General features: G+C 41.7%; 1 protein-coding gene across 2 annotated transcripts in view; it reads right to left on the reverse strand.

Moving 5' to 3' along the window:
• Positions 1-17,642, reverse strand: part of zfr2 (zinc finger RNA binding protein 2) — a 29,562-nt gene that overhangs the window by 9,198 nt on the left and 2,722 nt on the right. The window contains exons 2-13 of one of the 2 annotated variants that reach the window (XM_075485358.1): positions 16,595-16,826; positions 16,199-16,316; positions 14,793-15,020; positions 8,416-8,750; positions 7,265-7,453; positions 6,793-7,033; positions 5,131-5,306; positions 4,310-4,429; positions 3,416-3,561; positions 1,742-1,868; positions 1,399-1,613; positions 987-1,155 (exon numbers count right to left, since the gene is read on the reverse strand). In XM_075485358.1, the coding sequence (XP_075341473.1) occupies positions 987-1,155; positions 1,399-1,613; positions 1,742-1,868; positions 3,416-3,561; positions 4,310-4,429; positions 5,131-5,306; positions 6,793-7,033; positions 7,265-7,453; positions 8,416-8,750; positions 14,793-15,020; positions 16,199-16,316; positions 16,595-16,826 (2,296 nt within the window). Of the gene's footprint in view, positions 1-986; positions 1,156-1,398; positions 1,614-1,741; positions 1,869-3,415; positions 3,562-4,309; positions 4,430-5,130; positions 5,307-6,792; positions 7,034-7,264; positions 7,454-8,415; positions 8,751-14,792; positions 15,021-16,198; positions 16,317-16,579; positions 16,827-17,642 lie in introns of both variants that reach the window. The other variant, XM_075485356.1, reaches the window with a different exon arrangement.

Genomic DNA, 17,642 nt, shown 5'->3' on the forward strand with positions numbered 1-17,642 from the left:
TTTCGGGATTTATGATAAAAACGAGATCGGTCAAGTGTTGAACGTCATCTACATCACTGCCTCCTGCTTGGACCGTGCCAAAAGGACCCTGTCATCCAAATATGTAGCCAGTCGAAATCCCCGACATCTCAACGGTCTTGGTACAACGCACAAACATTCTCAAGATCAGGGACAGCCCGTACAGAAGCACGGTGTACGTGTAACAAACATCCCGAGAAGCAAACCTCAGATATTTCCAGTGAGGAAGATAAATAGGAATATGGAAATATACGTCTTTCAAGTCAAAAGACATGAACCAGACATCCTGGCGCACCAGACACAGCCGAGATGTGTGTGTGTGAGCATCTCAAATGTTTATTTCCTGAGGTATTTGTTCAAAGCCCCTAGATCCAGGATTGGGTAATCCAGAGTGACAATTTTGACTCATTTTACATGTAAGTGACACGTAAAGGGGGTCAACTCACTTTTGTGGTTAGTGTGGAGGACAAAGTGCTCTCTTGTCTGGCTGTGAGGGATAGCTGTACATGTTCACTAATGATTAATGAACTGCTTTAGTATAAGAAAAAAACAGATTAGAAGGTACTGTTTTTACAATAAAATATTTCTACATATGGTCATGAAAATATGCTTTGCTCTTCTACAATAAAAGCATAAAGAGTGGAAACCACAGGTTTCCACTCTTTATGCTCCATAACAATATTTTCCAGCCCTTTGGCATTCAGGTCTTCTGACATAAGACAAAAGAAAAATGGATTTATTCAATTAAATAGCTCCTACACTTGAGTATTTTGCTAAATGCTGATGAATGCAGCCTTTGTCTAAGAATTCTGACTTACAGTTAATATCAGGAAACTTAACAATTCATGATCAAACAAATGTGAGAATGCTGATGTTGTGAATTCCTCATTTGTTCCAATGCTTCCCTCACACTTCTTCACACAAAGCACAGAGTCAAAATATTTCATTTATTCATAAAGTTTGCTCACCGCCAGTTCTGTTGGTAGCTGTTTGGCGATGGTTTTCAACACTGAGACAGTGGGTTTCTTAGCAGTCAGCAGGATAAGTTCCACATTTCTGTCGCCGCGCAGCAGCAGGCCTTTGGCCAGGATGCCAACCCTCATCACACCTTTTAGCAGCCGAGGAGTATTCTCAGTACTGACAGGGATGACAGGCCAGGACAAAAAGTTGAACGGCTGACTTGTTTGCATCGTAAATGAAGACGGTATATCTTATTTTTTCATGGCTAATGAGAAGTGTAGTCACATGTTTATAACTATTTAGTTGTACAAAATACTACACTCGTAATATGTAAACGATATGAAAAGGTCCACATACCACAAAAACTACAGCCATTACAGGCATCCCCCAACATGTCCAGATAAAAAAGTCTCTACTTACCTTTTTTCCTCTTCTCCCTCTGTAGCAGCAGTAGGACTAGCAGTAACAGCTACCGTCTCCTTCTCGAGCAGCGAATCTGACACCAGTTTTAGAGCTCTCTCAGAGTGGGAGACAATCCTCTGAACAGCCTGGAGCTCCTCTTCCACTGGGTAAATCGTGGAGTGCTTGGCCATGATGTAACGGTCATCAGGAGTGTCGGGCCGACGCACACAAGTCTTGAGGTGGAGCATAGGAGATAAAATGATTGGACGATCCTCACAAAAGGTTTTTGTGAGTTTAGTTTATTTCATAATGCACACAACACAAAGGAAGAAGGGCAAAAAAAAGCAGTTGTAAAGCTCACCAGCAGAGGGGGCACCGGCATACCGGGGCGACTCATCAGAGGTGGAGGAGCCATCCTGCGCCTCTGGTCCCCCCAGTACATCTGCTCCTCCTCCATCCTCCTCCAGTACATGTCCTCCTCATATCGCCTGCAGAAAAGTGGAAGAATGTTCACTGTATTCAATAAAAAGCCATTTATCCAACCAAGGGACGTCATGGCAGCCATAGTCCATAAAAAGGAACTGCATCAAAACATTTGTCAAGACTTTCTGTTGATCCCACAAGACAATGATCATATAAAGATTGTCTGTGGAAAGGACTCCGTTTGTTCAAAGAAATATGGTACGGCACATTTTACAAACAGGAAACTTACACAAGTGGACCAAAGTCAGCTGCAAACCATATGTGATAAAATCATCTCATCGCACCTATTCTAACTGTCCTCTGGCTGCTATATATAATAAAATATTAGTGATGCTTCGATCAGCATTTTTTGGACCGATCACCGATCACAAAAATCATGATCTACCCGATTGCCGATCACTGCCGATCACGGAAGGAATCGGACATTTCCATGCCTTTCATCTAGCAGAGAGTGCACCATTTATAGAAATTAAACCGCCAGAGGTAGCTGGGGACATGTAGAACAAGAATCTGGTGGAGTTTGCAGAAAACAATTGGTTTTTTTATTTTCTATTAATATTTCAATCTGCCCATATACACCATTTATTGGGTATGGTTTCAACATCAGATTATTAAACAAGGATGCAGTGAAATGACTTGAAAATCACCACAGAGGTAGCTGGGGACATGTAGAACAAGAATCTGGTGGAGTCGGCAGAGAACATTTTGATTTGGTTCTAAATGAAGTTTTCAAATCTGACTATGCAGAAATCAGTTTGATTCTGAATATGCTTCAATAATTTTGTTCTATCATTTTGTTTTAATCATTAAAAAGAATGTAGTAAAAAAACAACCAAGTAATGACAAGTGTATGTATTCCAACAAATGAAAATCAACTTCGATATAGATTTCTGAGTTTAAGGGGTGCACTTGAATGCACCATAAATCGCTCACACGCTTTACCGTACGACGCGATGTAAACGGGCACTAGATTTTCAAGTGTAGCTAGCGCGACCGTGCCTCTCCGAAGCGCAGATGGCGTGACCGCAGTAAGTTTCACATCTTTCTGACACACTTTGAAGAAATTCCAGACAGGAGAGGTCATGTTGTCGAGATGCACTGTAGAGGTTTTGCCTGTTCGGTTCTGTACACACGTCACGTACCACATTAGAAAGTGGTTGCTAGTAATTTACATCAAAAAAAAAAAAAAGCTAGTAATTTACGTCACGTGATCGTTTTTTTGATCGGCATATTTTTCCGATCGCCGATCAGGCTATTTTTGGGCATTATCGGTCGATCATGATCGGCAGCCGATCGATCGGAGCATCACTATAAAACATGTTATATTTTATAAACAAGGACGACCGTGTGAGGTAGTCGGAAACAGTCAAGACGTGTGAGTGACACAGTCAGCTGGTCAACTTCAACATTTCTCCTTTAAAGGTGTTACTGATATAAATCCATCTTGCTGTATCTTTCTGTTCTTAGTCTGTTCTGTGCCTACAAAGGAAAGCTTCAAACTTGACGTCAAGGTGTTACAAGTTTAGGCCTGTGACTAAGCGTTAAGGCTGACCTCATCTCTATGTGCCAGCGCTGCTCGTCGTCTCTCTGTCTCTTCAGCACCGCCTTCTGCTTCTGCTTCTTTAGCTTGCTCTCCTGCAGCTTCCTGGCACGGTTACTGGGCTTAATCTCCACAGGAAGCTCTGGGTTAACTTTCTTCTGTAGGGAGTCAGAGCACAGAACAAATTCAAGGGAAATGCAACACAAATGTAACGAGCCTGTGCACATCCTGCAAACTTCAGAATTACAAACCGCAGAGACTAAATCCAGACATTTCTGCACATCTATCACAGCTTATTTGTTGCTTATATAATCAATTCAGCAAGCTGGGTGTCGCCACCGACTTTGGATGCAGTTTTTCTTTTTTTTTGGGCTTTTTATGCCTTTATTATAGGACAGTGAAGAGAGAAAGGAAGCAAGGGGCAGAGAGAGGGAAATAACACGCAGCAAAGGGCCGTCCGATGCGGGATTCGAACCGGGGCCAGCTGCACGAGGACTATAGCGTCTGCTGTACCCACTATGCCACAGACCGCCCCTGGATGCAGTTTTATAGATATTACTTGATCGTGTTCTGTGATTAACAAATGCACATGCTCTCATCTTTTAATAGGAATAGAAATGCATGTATTGAAAATGGTCACAAAAAAAGCCTGAGAGATTAAGTCAGCTGGGACAAAGCAAATATCCAGACATATCTGTCAAACCAGTCCATTCATTACCTGAAATACCCAATACTGTTGCATTCCAACCAAAATGAATAGACCGGGTTGCTTATTTCACTATAGATGGTGAACTTTGGGGAAATTGAAGACGCTGAACCATGCATAAAAGTTCCTGAAATGCCAAAAAGTTTGTGTGGATGTCTCTCGGCTGTAACTGTATCACATAAAGGCTATAACTGACTGACCTTGTACTGCAGTCTGTGTCTTCTTCCCTTCAGGTGCATGTCTTTAGCGTTGGGATCGTTGAAGCTGCACTCGCACAGTTTACAGTGAAATCGAATCACTTTTCCATCATCGTTACGTACCTGAAAGAGACAAAAGATCCGAGGTAAATACGCGCCAGTACAGGTGGCCGACACACAGCTGTCTAGATTAATGAAACTTTTTTAAGAAAAGGCTGAATTAAAAAAAAATCTTTTGCAAAAGGTTTCTACACTCGTTTGAGATCATTTTTGCCCTTACTGAAAAAGAGCTGAATGCTTTACTTTAAAGCCTCATCACAAGAAAAAGGTAACCAGAACATTACACATCACTTTTCACTCTATAGCCACAGCGACTACATCTGAGTATTCCTTTTAGTTTTGATTCTGGCTCGTGCCCACAAGTCTGAATGTAACATGGCTTGTATCATCTTAAATCTGATGACTCTACCCCTTCTGACCCATTAATAAAAAATACATATTCTATGAAGCGATATTTTAAAAAGTTCCTTTCTAATATGCTTGATAACTGGATGAAAATACAGCTAATGTTATGATATTATATAACTACACTGTATACATAGAAGAAGAATATGACAAACACTAACAATCAGTGTTACACTCCTGTGTTATCTTGAATACAGTTAAGCCCAAAAACAAGTGGAAACTCCAAGACAAGCATCCAGTAATAAGAATTTTTCCTTAATATTAGGTTCACCATTTTGTCAACAAATAAACCATATGGGTTAGAAAAAAAAACAAGCAGTCAGACACAGTATATTGCACCAGTGGGGATGTCCGCCTACCTCTTCTACATAGTCGTGTCCCACAGGCTGGATGTCCCCTTGAGCTTTGTCACTTCTTTCATCGTCGCTCTGTGGATCCACCTTCTGGACTGACGGCTGAACAGGCTCCTCCACTTTAGCCGTTACCACCGCTGTCACTGCCGCTGCAGCTGGAGGAACGCTGGTTGGCCTGTTGGCTGTGAAAGAGGACAAATGTTTTAATGAGTTGATTTTAGGGAGTGCGTTAAGGCCACTCATTTAGAAAAGATAAAAAGAAAAGATAAAAAAAAATATATACATTAAAGCTATAATGTGTAATATTTCACGGACAATGAATGTCTCCATGTCGCTCCGCCATTTTAAAACTACGGGATTTGTAGAAGGACATGTCATCAGCGACATGGAGACATTCATTGGGGTGTTACACTGTTATGTACATTCGCATGCTGAATATAAAGAATATAAGAACACTGCACTTTTGTGATGGAGGTAATTAATAACGATTGAGGTAATACTTGTGAATGATAAGACTCAAATTTGTTAATAGACAACATGAAATATTACACATTATGGCTTTAAGTTTCAGAAGATGCTTCCTTGACATGTTAAAATTATAGGACTTCTAATTTGAAAAGAATTTGATATTAATATCCGTGTTAATCAAAAGCTATTGGAATGGTTACAGTTTGGTAGGCACTTCATTTTAGTTTGATAATACTAGTCAAGAGAGACCACCTCTATTTGCCAAAAAAAACCAAAAAAACACAAAGCACATGCTGATATGTTTACGTTTTTGTTATCTTTTAACTAAGGAACTAAGGTTCCTAACAGAATGAGATGGCTCAGAAGCATCCGAGTGGCAGCCATGAACACAGCTGTTCAAAAGCCTTCTTTATTATGTCCAAAAAAAAAAGACCGTGGTAACTTTTATGACAGTGGGATCAAAACTACAGCCCTCTGACTTTCATTAATTTTTAATGTATTTGCAAGCTGTTGAGCTTTTTAAAATTCACTTAGTATGAAGTGGACTAATTTCAAATTAAACTAATTTGATTTGATTGTGATTGTATCACCAAGAATTGGAATGTAATTGGCTTAACTTGGACTGTATCTCTGTGGAAGCTTGAGATGACATTTGTTGCGATTGGCCGCTATCTAAATAAGACTGAATGGAACTAGATTGAATTGAATGGTTAATAAAGGAGACCCAGCATTGTTGGGGCTCTGGCTGGTCCTGGTTCTTCACATCTACAACCAGTGAGAGAAGCAGAACGTTCAAGTATAAGGAAGACAAATGTTACAAGTTAAAAATCAGTGGAATGTGGCTATTCATCGATTTAGGAAATTCTGCAGGTTTATTATTCTAACGTGTGTGGGTTTTGTGTAAAACTGTATTTCAGACAAGTATTATCCTGCTTCTGTTCACACGATCATGCACCTGTTACTAAAAGCCAACAAATCTTTCTATTAAAACTGAACAGTCTGAAACACTACAGGAAACAATCAAAGGAGACCTGTGAAAATTATGTTTCTTTTTAAACTGCATTCAGGTACATTTGGTTAAGTGTGAATTGTGAAGCAAAGCAAAAGATGATCATCATTCTGGATCAATAATATTCAGCATTAATTGTCCAAATTGGGGGGGGACATCTGATTATCTGTAAGACAAATAATTAAACTTACAAATGGCAGTTATTTTGGAAGGAGCTGGTTTCTTGACTGCCGGGGCTGATTTGGTTGTGGTGTTTACAGCCAGCTGTTTTGGCATCACAACGGGAGTGGAAGTGGTTGAAACCGCGGCAGAAACCGAGGAAGAGACTGGAGGCTTTCCAGCTGTCGAGGTTGTGACGACTGGAGGAGAATTCACCAACACTGGCTCAGTGGAGGGTATTGGTTTTCCAAGCTTGGTGTGAAGTTTCACCACCTTTCCGAGGTTGGCAAAAAGAGACAGAGGGAGATCCAACCATTTAAGGCTGCTGATACATAATCCCATCCCAAATCCCTCAGGGATGTTTTGTTCCCCGACTTGGCAGCTTGGATGGAACATCACATGAGTACATCACAGTCATTTCCAGAAATGGAAGTATACCAACTGTCTTTACTTTATGAGAGAACAAATATTCAAAGAGAAAAAACACATCACGGCTTTGCTAACCTTCAGGTGTTTGGCACCACGGATATGGGCAGCATAGGCATCCACTCCAGTGCATGATACATCACATAACTCACAGCGTAACTGAGTTTGGACTCCCCTGGGCCCATTGCTGTTCCCAGTCTGCCCCCCAGCTTTTAAGGCGGCTTCTTTTTTCTTATGCTTCTGGCCCTCATTGTGTTCCCGGTAAGTCTAAAGCAGGAAATCAAACCAGTCAAGGGGGTGAAGTCACCAAAAATAATCAAAGCTGCTAAGTAGGGCTGGGCAGTATACCAACTTTTTATTATACACACCATTTTCACAAATATGGATGATGCCATTTTTACCGATATAATCTACTGCAGTCGGTGCCCCCTGTAAAGCTTAGAGTGTGTATTTCCCTCTGCCGGCATTTGCCAGCAACAATCTGCACTTGCTCTTAACTTCTCCTCTTTGCTGCCAACCTGAAGGCTTTATCTCTTTAGCTACTTTTTGGACAAATCGTGGATAAATTCCACGGAAGAGCACACACGTCCTCTCTGCCCAACAGCGCTGCAACTCTCTGTTAACTGAGAGTAACACGGATTAAAAATGTTTCCTGATTGACCAACAGTTGCAAGTCAAAGTCAATCAGGAAAATAAAGCAACCTACTTTCTTACTTTTGGTGTGTACTTTCTAAATAAGACGGTCCCTCTCTGTTTCACTGCAATTCAGTGAGTGCGGGAGGAAATTTATGGTATTCTGTGACCTTCAACGTAAAAATAACGAGGGAAAATTACCCAGGAAAATCTGGAAGGATTTCAATTTGATTACAGTATTTCAATAACTTAATAAAAAATATTCTATTTAAAGTGTTTGTGACAATATGTGTGGCACCGAGTTAAAACTGAATATAAAATTCCAGTATAAATCATATATCACCATTAAGCCTCGAAATACTGGGATATGTATTTTGGTTCGCATCACCCAGCCCTACTTCTATACAGTTATATTACATGTTTTAATATATGTACTTTGTATTAAATCTTAGTATTAAAATGTAGTTGTTCCAATTTATTTGTGATCTGATGCTTTGAGATGCACAACTAATTAGAGCAATTAAAAAATGTAATTAAGATTTTAAAAAAAGCTGTAAAGCTGTTTCTGAGTTGTTGTTTCTTTTATCATCACTTACCTGAGGGCCTGCACAGCTGATTTTACAAATTTCACAGTAATGAAGCTGTGGCTGCTTAGGAGGCCCTTTGGGCCTCTGCAACTTGTTCTGGTGAAAAGCAGGTTTTTTGTAGTTGTTTCCGCTCGGAGCCGTCACCATGTTGCTGCCTGAGTTACTCCAGGACGAGCTTGTCAGCTGCTTGGGTGGTGGCTGGATGGGGGGCTGGGGTTGCTGGGGCTGCTGTGACTGCTGTGGTTGAGGCTGGGGTTGGGATAGAGTCTGCTGGGCCGGCTGGTAATAGGAGGGGGTGGATGTAGAGGTGTAGCCAATTGAATCGTAACTGGAGTAGCTTATGCCTGGGGGTGAGAGAGAATGAAGAGAGGACTGAGTTACTCAAGAAAGAAAAGAAAAAAAAGCAAGCAGGAAATGGGTCGAACATGAACAGTCAGCAGTCAAAAAAAGCAATAAGCTGCACTTTAATTTCCCCAGGGACAGCACCAAGCCCCACACCCAGCCAGCTTTGACAAAGATGTAGTAGAAAAATTAACTTAATCATTTAACTCGCAAGGTGTCACTGTGTGTATGTTTGACCTGACCTAAAAGGAGAGTATTCACTACAAAGACAACATGCTTTTAAATACTGCCTCTAAGTGTTTATGCAGGAATAAAAAGCCCACATTGTACCCGTGTTCTCTGCAGTTGTGTTAAGTAATAGATCTTTCTATGTCTATGGACTAGGTATCGTCTGCTTCTGAAGAGTGCAGACGTGTCTCTGCTTCCTCCTGCTGCTTATTGCTTTATTTGCTTTTAAATCATTTTATTTCTTTCCACAAGTCTTGGATATAATTTTATTCTTTTAAGTGAACCAAGACTTTTTTTTAATCATTTTTATCAGAAAGTCATCTGGAAACTGTCGTGTGGAAATTCCGTTGCAGCTTCCTGCTTTTGGAGGAGCTCAGCTAACTGAAGCTAATTAGCAGCAAGATGCCTCCCTTTTCCACTGACGATTACCACAAGCTACTCCAGAAGATAGCAATACTGCAAACAAAAATGTATCGGCTTGAAGTGAACGTGGAGATAAATGGACAATATGGGAATGAAACTACTCTGCCAGTATCCCAAAACACTGAAAGGGAGCAGGCTAACAGGAAGCTAACTGGCACTACCGGGACACGGCAGGAGCCTGGTGTAAATGGAAAATATTCAACCAGTACTCCCTGGAACTCCCTTGGTGCTAAGCCAAAACACTACAAATCGCCTCCCTCAGATGTGGGAAGACGGTTATCAGGCAGAACCCAACACCTGGAGACCCACAATGACTCAGAGTGGCCTGCACTATCACACAGGAATGTCTCTACCCCGATACCAAAGAAAAAGCAACGATGGACCGAGACCACCACCAAAACCAGGAGCAAATTGCCACAAGACACAGGAATTCTGCTAGAGAACAGATTTGCTCCACTTTCTCAAAATCCTGACTCTCCAAAAGAACGCTCATCTCCCAAAACCGGAGAAAGGTATGAGGCTAAATTATATGCTAAAAGGCCACAGAAAGAGCTAACCACTGGGCCTCAAACTCTGATAGTGGGTGACGGAGCTGTGAATGAGATAAAACGTTTTTGCAGCAAGAAAAAGACCAAAATACTCTGTTTTAGTAACGACATGGTGTCTGATATCTCAAAGAAGATCCTGGACATTGTTGCTGAGCATCCGACACTGAAATCTCTCATCATACACACAGGAGCCCTTGATGTTGTGAAGCAACAATCGGAGGTATTAAAACAAGACTTTATGGACCTGGTAAACAAAGTTCGATGCACAAGTACAGAGGTGTTTTTCAGTGGACCTCTACCAACAGTTTGGAAAGGAGATGAGAGATTCAACAGACTGATGATGCTAAACAGATGGCTCAAAGACATGTGTGCTGCTCATTCAATGAGCTTTATTGACAATTTCAACATCTTTTGAGGACGCAGGCACCTCTTTAAGGCAGATGGATTTCACCTTAACAAGTCAGGAGTTCAGTTGCTAAGCTCCAACATTTTTTACTCTCTGCGTCACACATCAGCAGCCCCTATCAAGGACGAGACAGGACAAAACGATAGATAGGACAATGCTCTGGTGAAGGCGCTGAGACAAGGACTGACCATGGAGGACAGCAGATCCAGAAAGAACCTGCAACGTCATCATCCTCACCCCAAGATAAGGAGTCTTCACCAGTCCCAACAGCCCAACAGGCGGAGTCTCCCCCAGCCCCAGTGGGAAACCCCCAGCCTTCACCCCCCCGGACCCCACCCAGCCCGCAGCAGTCTCCACTTAGTCTGGACTCCTCACTTCTGGATTTCCCGGACAGGATGAAGAGCTTTCTCAATATTGGAATACAATTGACACCACGCCAAAATCCCATATTATTCCCCCCTAACATCCCACCTCATCCAGCCCCTCCCATTCCACCAAGTCCATCACGTTGGAAACAACCCTCAAACAGAAGTGACCAAGCCCCCCCACCTCCTCTGAATCATCATATCTGTGAGTCTGACTGATATGTGCCGGGTCCAGGCTGTAATACTGGTATCAAGAATGCTCTTCCCCAGATAAAGTCAGGGCCCTATGGAGTTCAGACAGCCTTTTCAATCCCTGTGATGACAGGAAACAGAAAAGTGGTCAAACTGGTGACAAATAAAAAAGGTTCAGTTAAATCTACCAATCTATTGAATATAGTGTGTCAACCCTAGCCTGGAAAACCAGCGCCAACTGCTGGACGGCAAAATGTTTTGCCTGCGGTTGGGTCTGGCTTCGAACCACTTTTCATTTTGAAAATACTGCCCTGAATCTGGCAGATGGCAACTAAACCAATCACAACGCAGAGATGTGTTTTGAATCAACGCGGGCGGGGCAGAGGGTTCTGGGGCGGGGTTTTGAGGGAGTGACGACAGAGCAGTGCGACGTTGGGCAGTGGAAGCGAAAGCACAACAAGAAAGATGGCGGCGGCAATGGATCAGCGCTCGTTTGATTCAGCCTTGCTGAAGTTGCTTCACTTGTTTACATACAGTCCCCTCCCACCAAAGCTTTCTGTCGCGCTTACTACGTACATCACAGTCAGTTGCGCTGATTGGTCAGAGCGTTGGCCTATAGGCACAGACACGGTTTGAAAGACAACGGGTTGTGCTCATCAACAATGTTCCGTTGTATCCATTCATCGGAGCCAGACTAAATTAGACATCCAATCCATTTAGGCTGGTTTATCAGGCTATGTCAACCCCGAAACACACCAGTATCACCTGTTGTCTCCGAGATTAGCCCTACTCAATATCAGATCACTAGCCAACAAATCCCTCTTAGTAAATGACATGATCATGACCTATAATCTAGACTTTTTATTTCTTAGTGAAACATGGCTGACTGAATGTAGCTGTGATACCATTCTCAATGAGGCAGCACCAACAAATTTCAGTTTTATCAATATGTGTCAATAAGTGTCGAAGTGGTAAGAAGGGCGGGGGAGTTGCCGCCATTTTTAAATCAGTCTTTCAGTGCAAAGAAATTTTACTTGGTGATTTTAGCTCGTTTGAATATCTCTGTTTTTTAGTAAAGGGGGATCCAAAAGTTATCTTCCTAATCATTTATAGACCACCAAGATACCCAGGAACTTTCTTTGATGAGTTTGCTGAACTGCTGTCAGTTATCTGCACTGACTATAACTTTTTTTATCATAACTGGGGATTTTAACATTCACATGGACAATAACATGGACACTAATGCCAAAGAACTCTGCTCTCTACTTGACACTTTTGGCCTCCTTCAACATGTGAATGGACCCACACATACTCGAGGCCACACACTGGATCTGGTTATCTCTAAAGGTGTTGACATTTCTTCTGTTTATATCAAGGACTTGGCGCTCTCTGATCATTTCTGTGTGTTCTCTGACTTACAGTTAACTCCAAACATTCAGTTAACCCGTGTGTCTGTTAGAAAAAGGTACATAAATGAGAATACCAGAGCTAAGTTTATGGAAGTTATTGCTATGTCATCAACTGCGAGTGCAGAGACAGTTGATGAACTCTTAGATAACTTTAACTTGGAAATCTCAAATGTCATGGATACTGTTGCACCTGTTAAAAATAAGATGATCTTGAGCGGAAAGCGAACACCATGGAGAAACACTATGATGGTAAAGGCCTTGAAAACAGAATGCAGGAAAGCAGAGCGTAAATGGAGAAAAACTAAACTTCAAATTCACCATGACCTCTACAAACAAAGTCTTTGTAATTTTAACCACGGGTTACTCCGCGCTAGACAGCAACACTTATCTGAAATGATTAATAAGAACATCAACAACACTCGTGCTCTGTTTGCTATGGTTAATAAGCTGACAACCCCCCCAAAACAGATAGTTTCAGAACTCTGTTCCACAGAAAAATGCAATGAATTTGCTTGTTTTTTCAATGAAAAAAATCAAATCTATAAGGCTAAATATCAACATAAATCAGCAAAATAATAAAATGACGCAAACCTTAAAACCACCTAGAAATCAATCAACTATGATGTCAGAATTCAATACAGTTGACCAAAAAACCATAGAGGAAACAGTCCAGCATCTTAAACCATCGACATCCTGTCTTGACACAATGCCATCCGACTTCTTTAAAACTATTGTAAGCTCTGTCCAAACAGATTTGCAGCAAATAATAAACTGCTCACTTCAATCAGGCACGTTTCCTAAACCCTTAAAAGTAGCTGCCATCAAGCCACTCCTAAAAAAGACAACATTGGATGCTTCCATTTTAACCAACTACAGACCCATCTCAAATCTTCCTTTTATAGCCAAGATTGTTGAGAAAATGGTTTTTAATCAACTCAGTAACTTCTTGAACTCCAGTGGACTCCTTGACAGATTTCAGTCAGGCTTCCGACCTCACCACAGTACAGAAACGGCTCTTATTAAAGTGTTAAATGACATAAGGTTGAACACTGACTCAGGCAAGGTGTCAGTTCTGGTCCTGTTGGATCTCAGTGCTGCATTTGACACTGTGGATCACAGTATACTGCTGAACAGGTTGGAAACCTGGGCAGGACTCAGTGGGACAGTCCTAGAATGGTTCAGGTCCTACTTGGAGGAGCGGAGTTATTTTGTGACTATTGGAAGTAATCAATCTGATCGAGTGGCTATGACATGTGGAGTTCCTCAGGGGTCAGTTCTTGGACCCCTTCTGTTCACTCTATACATGCTGCCTCTGGGTCAAATTCTGAAGAACTCTAAAGTCAACTACCACAGCTATGCAGATGACACACAGATATATCTCGCACTGTCTCCAGATGACTGCAGTCCTATAGAGTCATTGTGCGACTGCTTAGAGCAAGTCAAAAAGTGGATGAACCAAAATTTCCTTCAGTTAAATCAAGAAAAAACTGAGGTCATTGTGTTTGGCAACAAAGAGAAGAGGTTTGCTGTCAGTAAACATCTTGAGTCACTGCCTCTAGAAACTAAACACCAAGTCCGGAACCTCGGCGTGCTGATAGACTCAGACCTGACCTTCAACAATCATATCAAATCAGTCACCAAATCAGCCTTTTATCAACTTAAGAACATATCCAGAATTAAGGGTTTCATGTCCAAACAGATCAGGAGAAGCTGATTCATGCTTTCATCTCCAACAGACTTGAATACTGTAACGGTCTTCTGACTGGACTCCCCCAAAAGAGTCTCAAACAGCTGCAGCTCATTCAGAACGCTGCAGCCCGAGTTTTAACCAGAACAAAGAGATCAGATCACATCAGTTCTCAAGTCTTTACATTGGCTCCCGGTCAGATACAGAATAGATTTTAAAGTTCTGCTGCTCGTCTACAAATCACAGAATGGTTTAGGTCCAGAATACATGAATGACATGCTAGCTGAGTATAAACCCAGCAGAGCTCTGAGATCTGCTGACTCAGGTCAGATAGTGGAGCCCAGAGTTCAAACTAGACACGGTGAAGCAGCTTTTAGCTGTTATGCTGCACACAGCTGGAACAAACTACCAGCAGAACTGAAGTCAGCCACAACTGTAAGCACTTTTAAATCCAGGTTAAAAACATTTCTCTTTCGGTGTGCTTATGGTTGAGTTTATATTTTTCTTTTTCCCCTCTTCTTTGATTGCTTTAATTTTTTATTCTATTTTTTATTTTTTTCTTTAAATTGCTTGTTTTTATGCTGCTTTATGCTGTTAAATGCCTTGTCTTTATGTAAAGCACATTGAGTTGCCTGTGGTATGAAATGCGCTATATAAATAAAGATGCCTTGCCTTGCCTATGTTCACTTTAGTGTTTGTAATATACATGCAACTCCCTACTTTATATAACATTGCATGGATACACCACTTTTACACATATGCTGCTCATCTGTTGTCGTATCTCACCAGAGTAGGAGGTGGCTGAAACATTAGAGCTGAAAGAAGAACCGAGGGTGTAGGATGAAATGGGCGTTGGAGGCTGCTGGACACTGGTGGACACTGGGTAGATGTTGTAGCTGGTAGACACGGAGCTGGCGGGGACAATAGGTTTCAGTGCAGTCACCTGCCTCTGGGGCAGAGGAGGCTGGTTGTACACAGTGGAGGGTGCTGGACTGTAAGCGCTCTTCACTCCAACTGATAAAGAAAGGAACAAGGGGTCAGAGATGGAAGGGAAAGACATAAACGCATAAAAAGTGAGAAAGATGGTACAAAACAGACCATCTCATCTGGCACTGCATGCCAGGGTGGGCACAATGCTTATTTTACAGACATGAGCACCAGACACATAATGGTACAAATGATATACAGACTTTGGATTTGTTTCTATCATAAAATGTGATCAAGGATGCATCAGATTAGTCCCCAAATAAACCAGAAAGACAACAAACTAAGATAAAACAATCAGCATCCTTAGTAATTCTCTCCAGGGCAAGAAGTCCTGCAACAGTTGCCCTGATCTCAACATTGTGAAATCTGTCTAAGATCACATGAAAAGAAACTGTGACATCATTATAGACAACTTATCTGCCACGTAAACTGAACAACTGAAGATTCTTCAGTTGTACAGTCAGGTAAGCAGTTAGAACCTGCTGGATTTCCTGTGACAAAAATGTAAAACTGTTTCCGTGATGCCGACTTGATGTTTGTAAGCACACAGCAATGCGGGCCTGTTTCACCTCTTTAAAAAAGGCGATATCAGTGGAAAACCAACTTCAACCCCTATTGCCGCCCGGTAGTGTCACACATGAAAGAGATGTGCAACGAAGGCACATCAGTCCCGGCTCGAAAAGCACGTTTGAAAAGGACATATAATATTTTTAATGCCATAGAGACTAAATATTTCCGTTTGTGTTCAGAAACCCTGAAACCAAATCCTCTGTGAAGCTGCAGAGAATGATCAGAGTCACAGATAATTAGGAGCTACAAAATAATCAAAGAAAATACAGAGCTCATAGTTTTTCACACAATGGGCTTGACTCAACTCAACAGGTTAGTTTCAATCCATTTGAAGTTGGCTTAGAAAATAAATAAATAGATAACAGTTTTGGTACTTAAGGGTCTTAATGAACTGTGACCACCATATGTCTTGAGCAGAGCAACATAACACACATAAAATAATAATAAAATGTTCTCTTGTGGATTAAATCACCACAATTGTCACTTGTGAACTCATGATCTGCTGTTTGCTGTGATTTTTAAGCTTCATCATCCATAATGAGCTAAAAATCAACCCTGCCATGCCGCCACATTGTCTGCCTCAGTTGATGCTCAGCATTGATTCAACAAAGAATGCGACAAGTTAAGAGACTCACCAGTCTGGTAGTAATTATCTGTGGGTGTCCTCTGAGCTGAGGCTATACTCGTCTGGTAATACTGTTTGTTGTCATAGGTTGTTACAGCAGCAGGTCGTCCATAACTATAGTTGTCCTGCTGTTGTTTACAAAAGAGAATTCCAAGTTTATCTGAGTGGATTACTGAGCACATTCCACAACATGAACAAATATAACAGGTAAATGTTGAACAATTTTTCAAATTGTTAGTGAAAAACAAGATTAAGCATAATGTACTGCTGAATGAATACTTTGAATGAATCTATATGTACCGAAATGAAAGCCATTAAATCACATAAAAAGTCCAACACGCAATATGAAAGTGAAGAGCAGAAATCATAAAAGAAGCAAAAAGCAACTGACCATGTCTGAGTATACCTGGTACGTCTGTGGGGTTGTGGTGGGCTGTGGAGGATCTGGCTGCCTGTAGGTGTAGTCTTGAGGTGCCGGGTGGCTCTGATAGGCAGGGTAAGGGGCCGAGGCCACAGGCCGGGCTGCCTGGACTGGCGCTGGGGCGTAAGATGCAGTCACTGCATGGGCTACAACGGGAGCCTGCTGGACGCTGTAACTGGCTGTAGAGGGATGGGAGTAGGCAGGAGGAGGCTGGGTACTGGTGGAAGAGTAGAGAGGGAGAGAATGGTGTGGAACAGAGGTAAACTTTACACAATTTGATAAACAACCAGGAAAAATGTCATCAAAAAGAGTCAGTTTACTTTGATCCAAGACTGAACAGTTACATTTTTCCATCATAATGGGTAAATGAAAATAATTAAGATAAGTCGATCAAAATAAAGGGTTTTTAAACAACTAAACCATCAACCTTTCATCAAAACAATTTGAAAACCAGACCAACATCTGTGCAACGTTTGCTCTGCTCATCTGAGATCCTGCCTGCATGAGAGTGGGACTAGTTTACAGACAGCCTTGCTGTCATGCCCCTCTACTCTCCCCACAGGACTTCCAGAGGCAGTGCGTGGGCTTCAATGTCTCGCCTGTCTGCACCTGTGAACATGCAGATTTAAAGCCTGCCTGGTGAGGACTACAGATATTCACCAATCTTGCCATCACGACTCAACATGCTCACCAACTCACACCTTATCAAATCCACTGCTGCGTACCCCTCAGCCACACAGTATCTGTAGTTCTAAACTCTGAGCAATTAAATAACCATTGAGAAGGAATGCCCAGTCATCAGTTCAAATTCCAGCCACCAAGTGGAGTCGTAACTCTGGAAAAATGCAAGCGAGAACTACTGTTTTGATATTTTCACTCACTCCATAAGGAGGTAAACTCCTTCACCCGAGCAGTTTTAAATCATCTACTTCAAGTTGAAGTTGAAGATCACACCAGTAAAGACAATTTCCACTGTGTATCAAAAAGATTTTATTTAATCATTTAATGGCTTTTGCCAGAAAAATATCAGCAG

The sequence above is a fragment of the Odontesthes bonariensis genome, chromosome 15, assembly GCF_027942865.1.
Source record: "Odontesthes bonariensis isolate fOdoBon6 chromosome 15, fOdoBon6.hap1, whole genome shotgun sequence".
In the NCBI taxonomy this organism is placed as follows: domain Eukaryota; kingdom Metazoa; phylum Chordata; class Actinopteri; order Atheriniformes; family Atherinopsidae; genus Odontesthes; species Odontesthes bonariensis.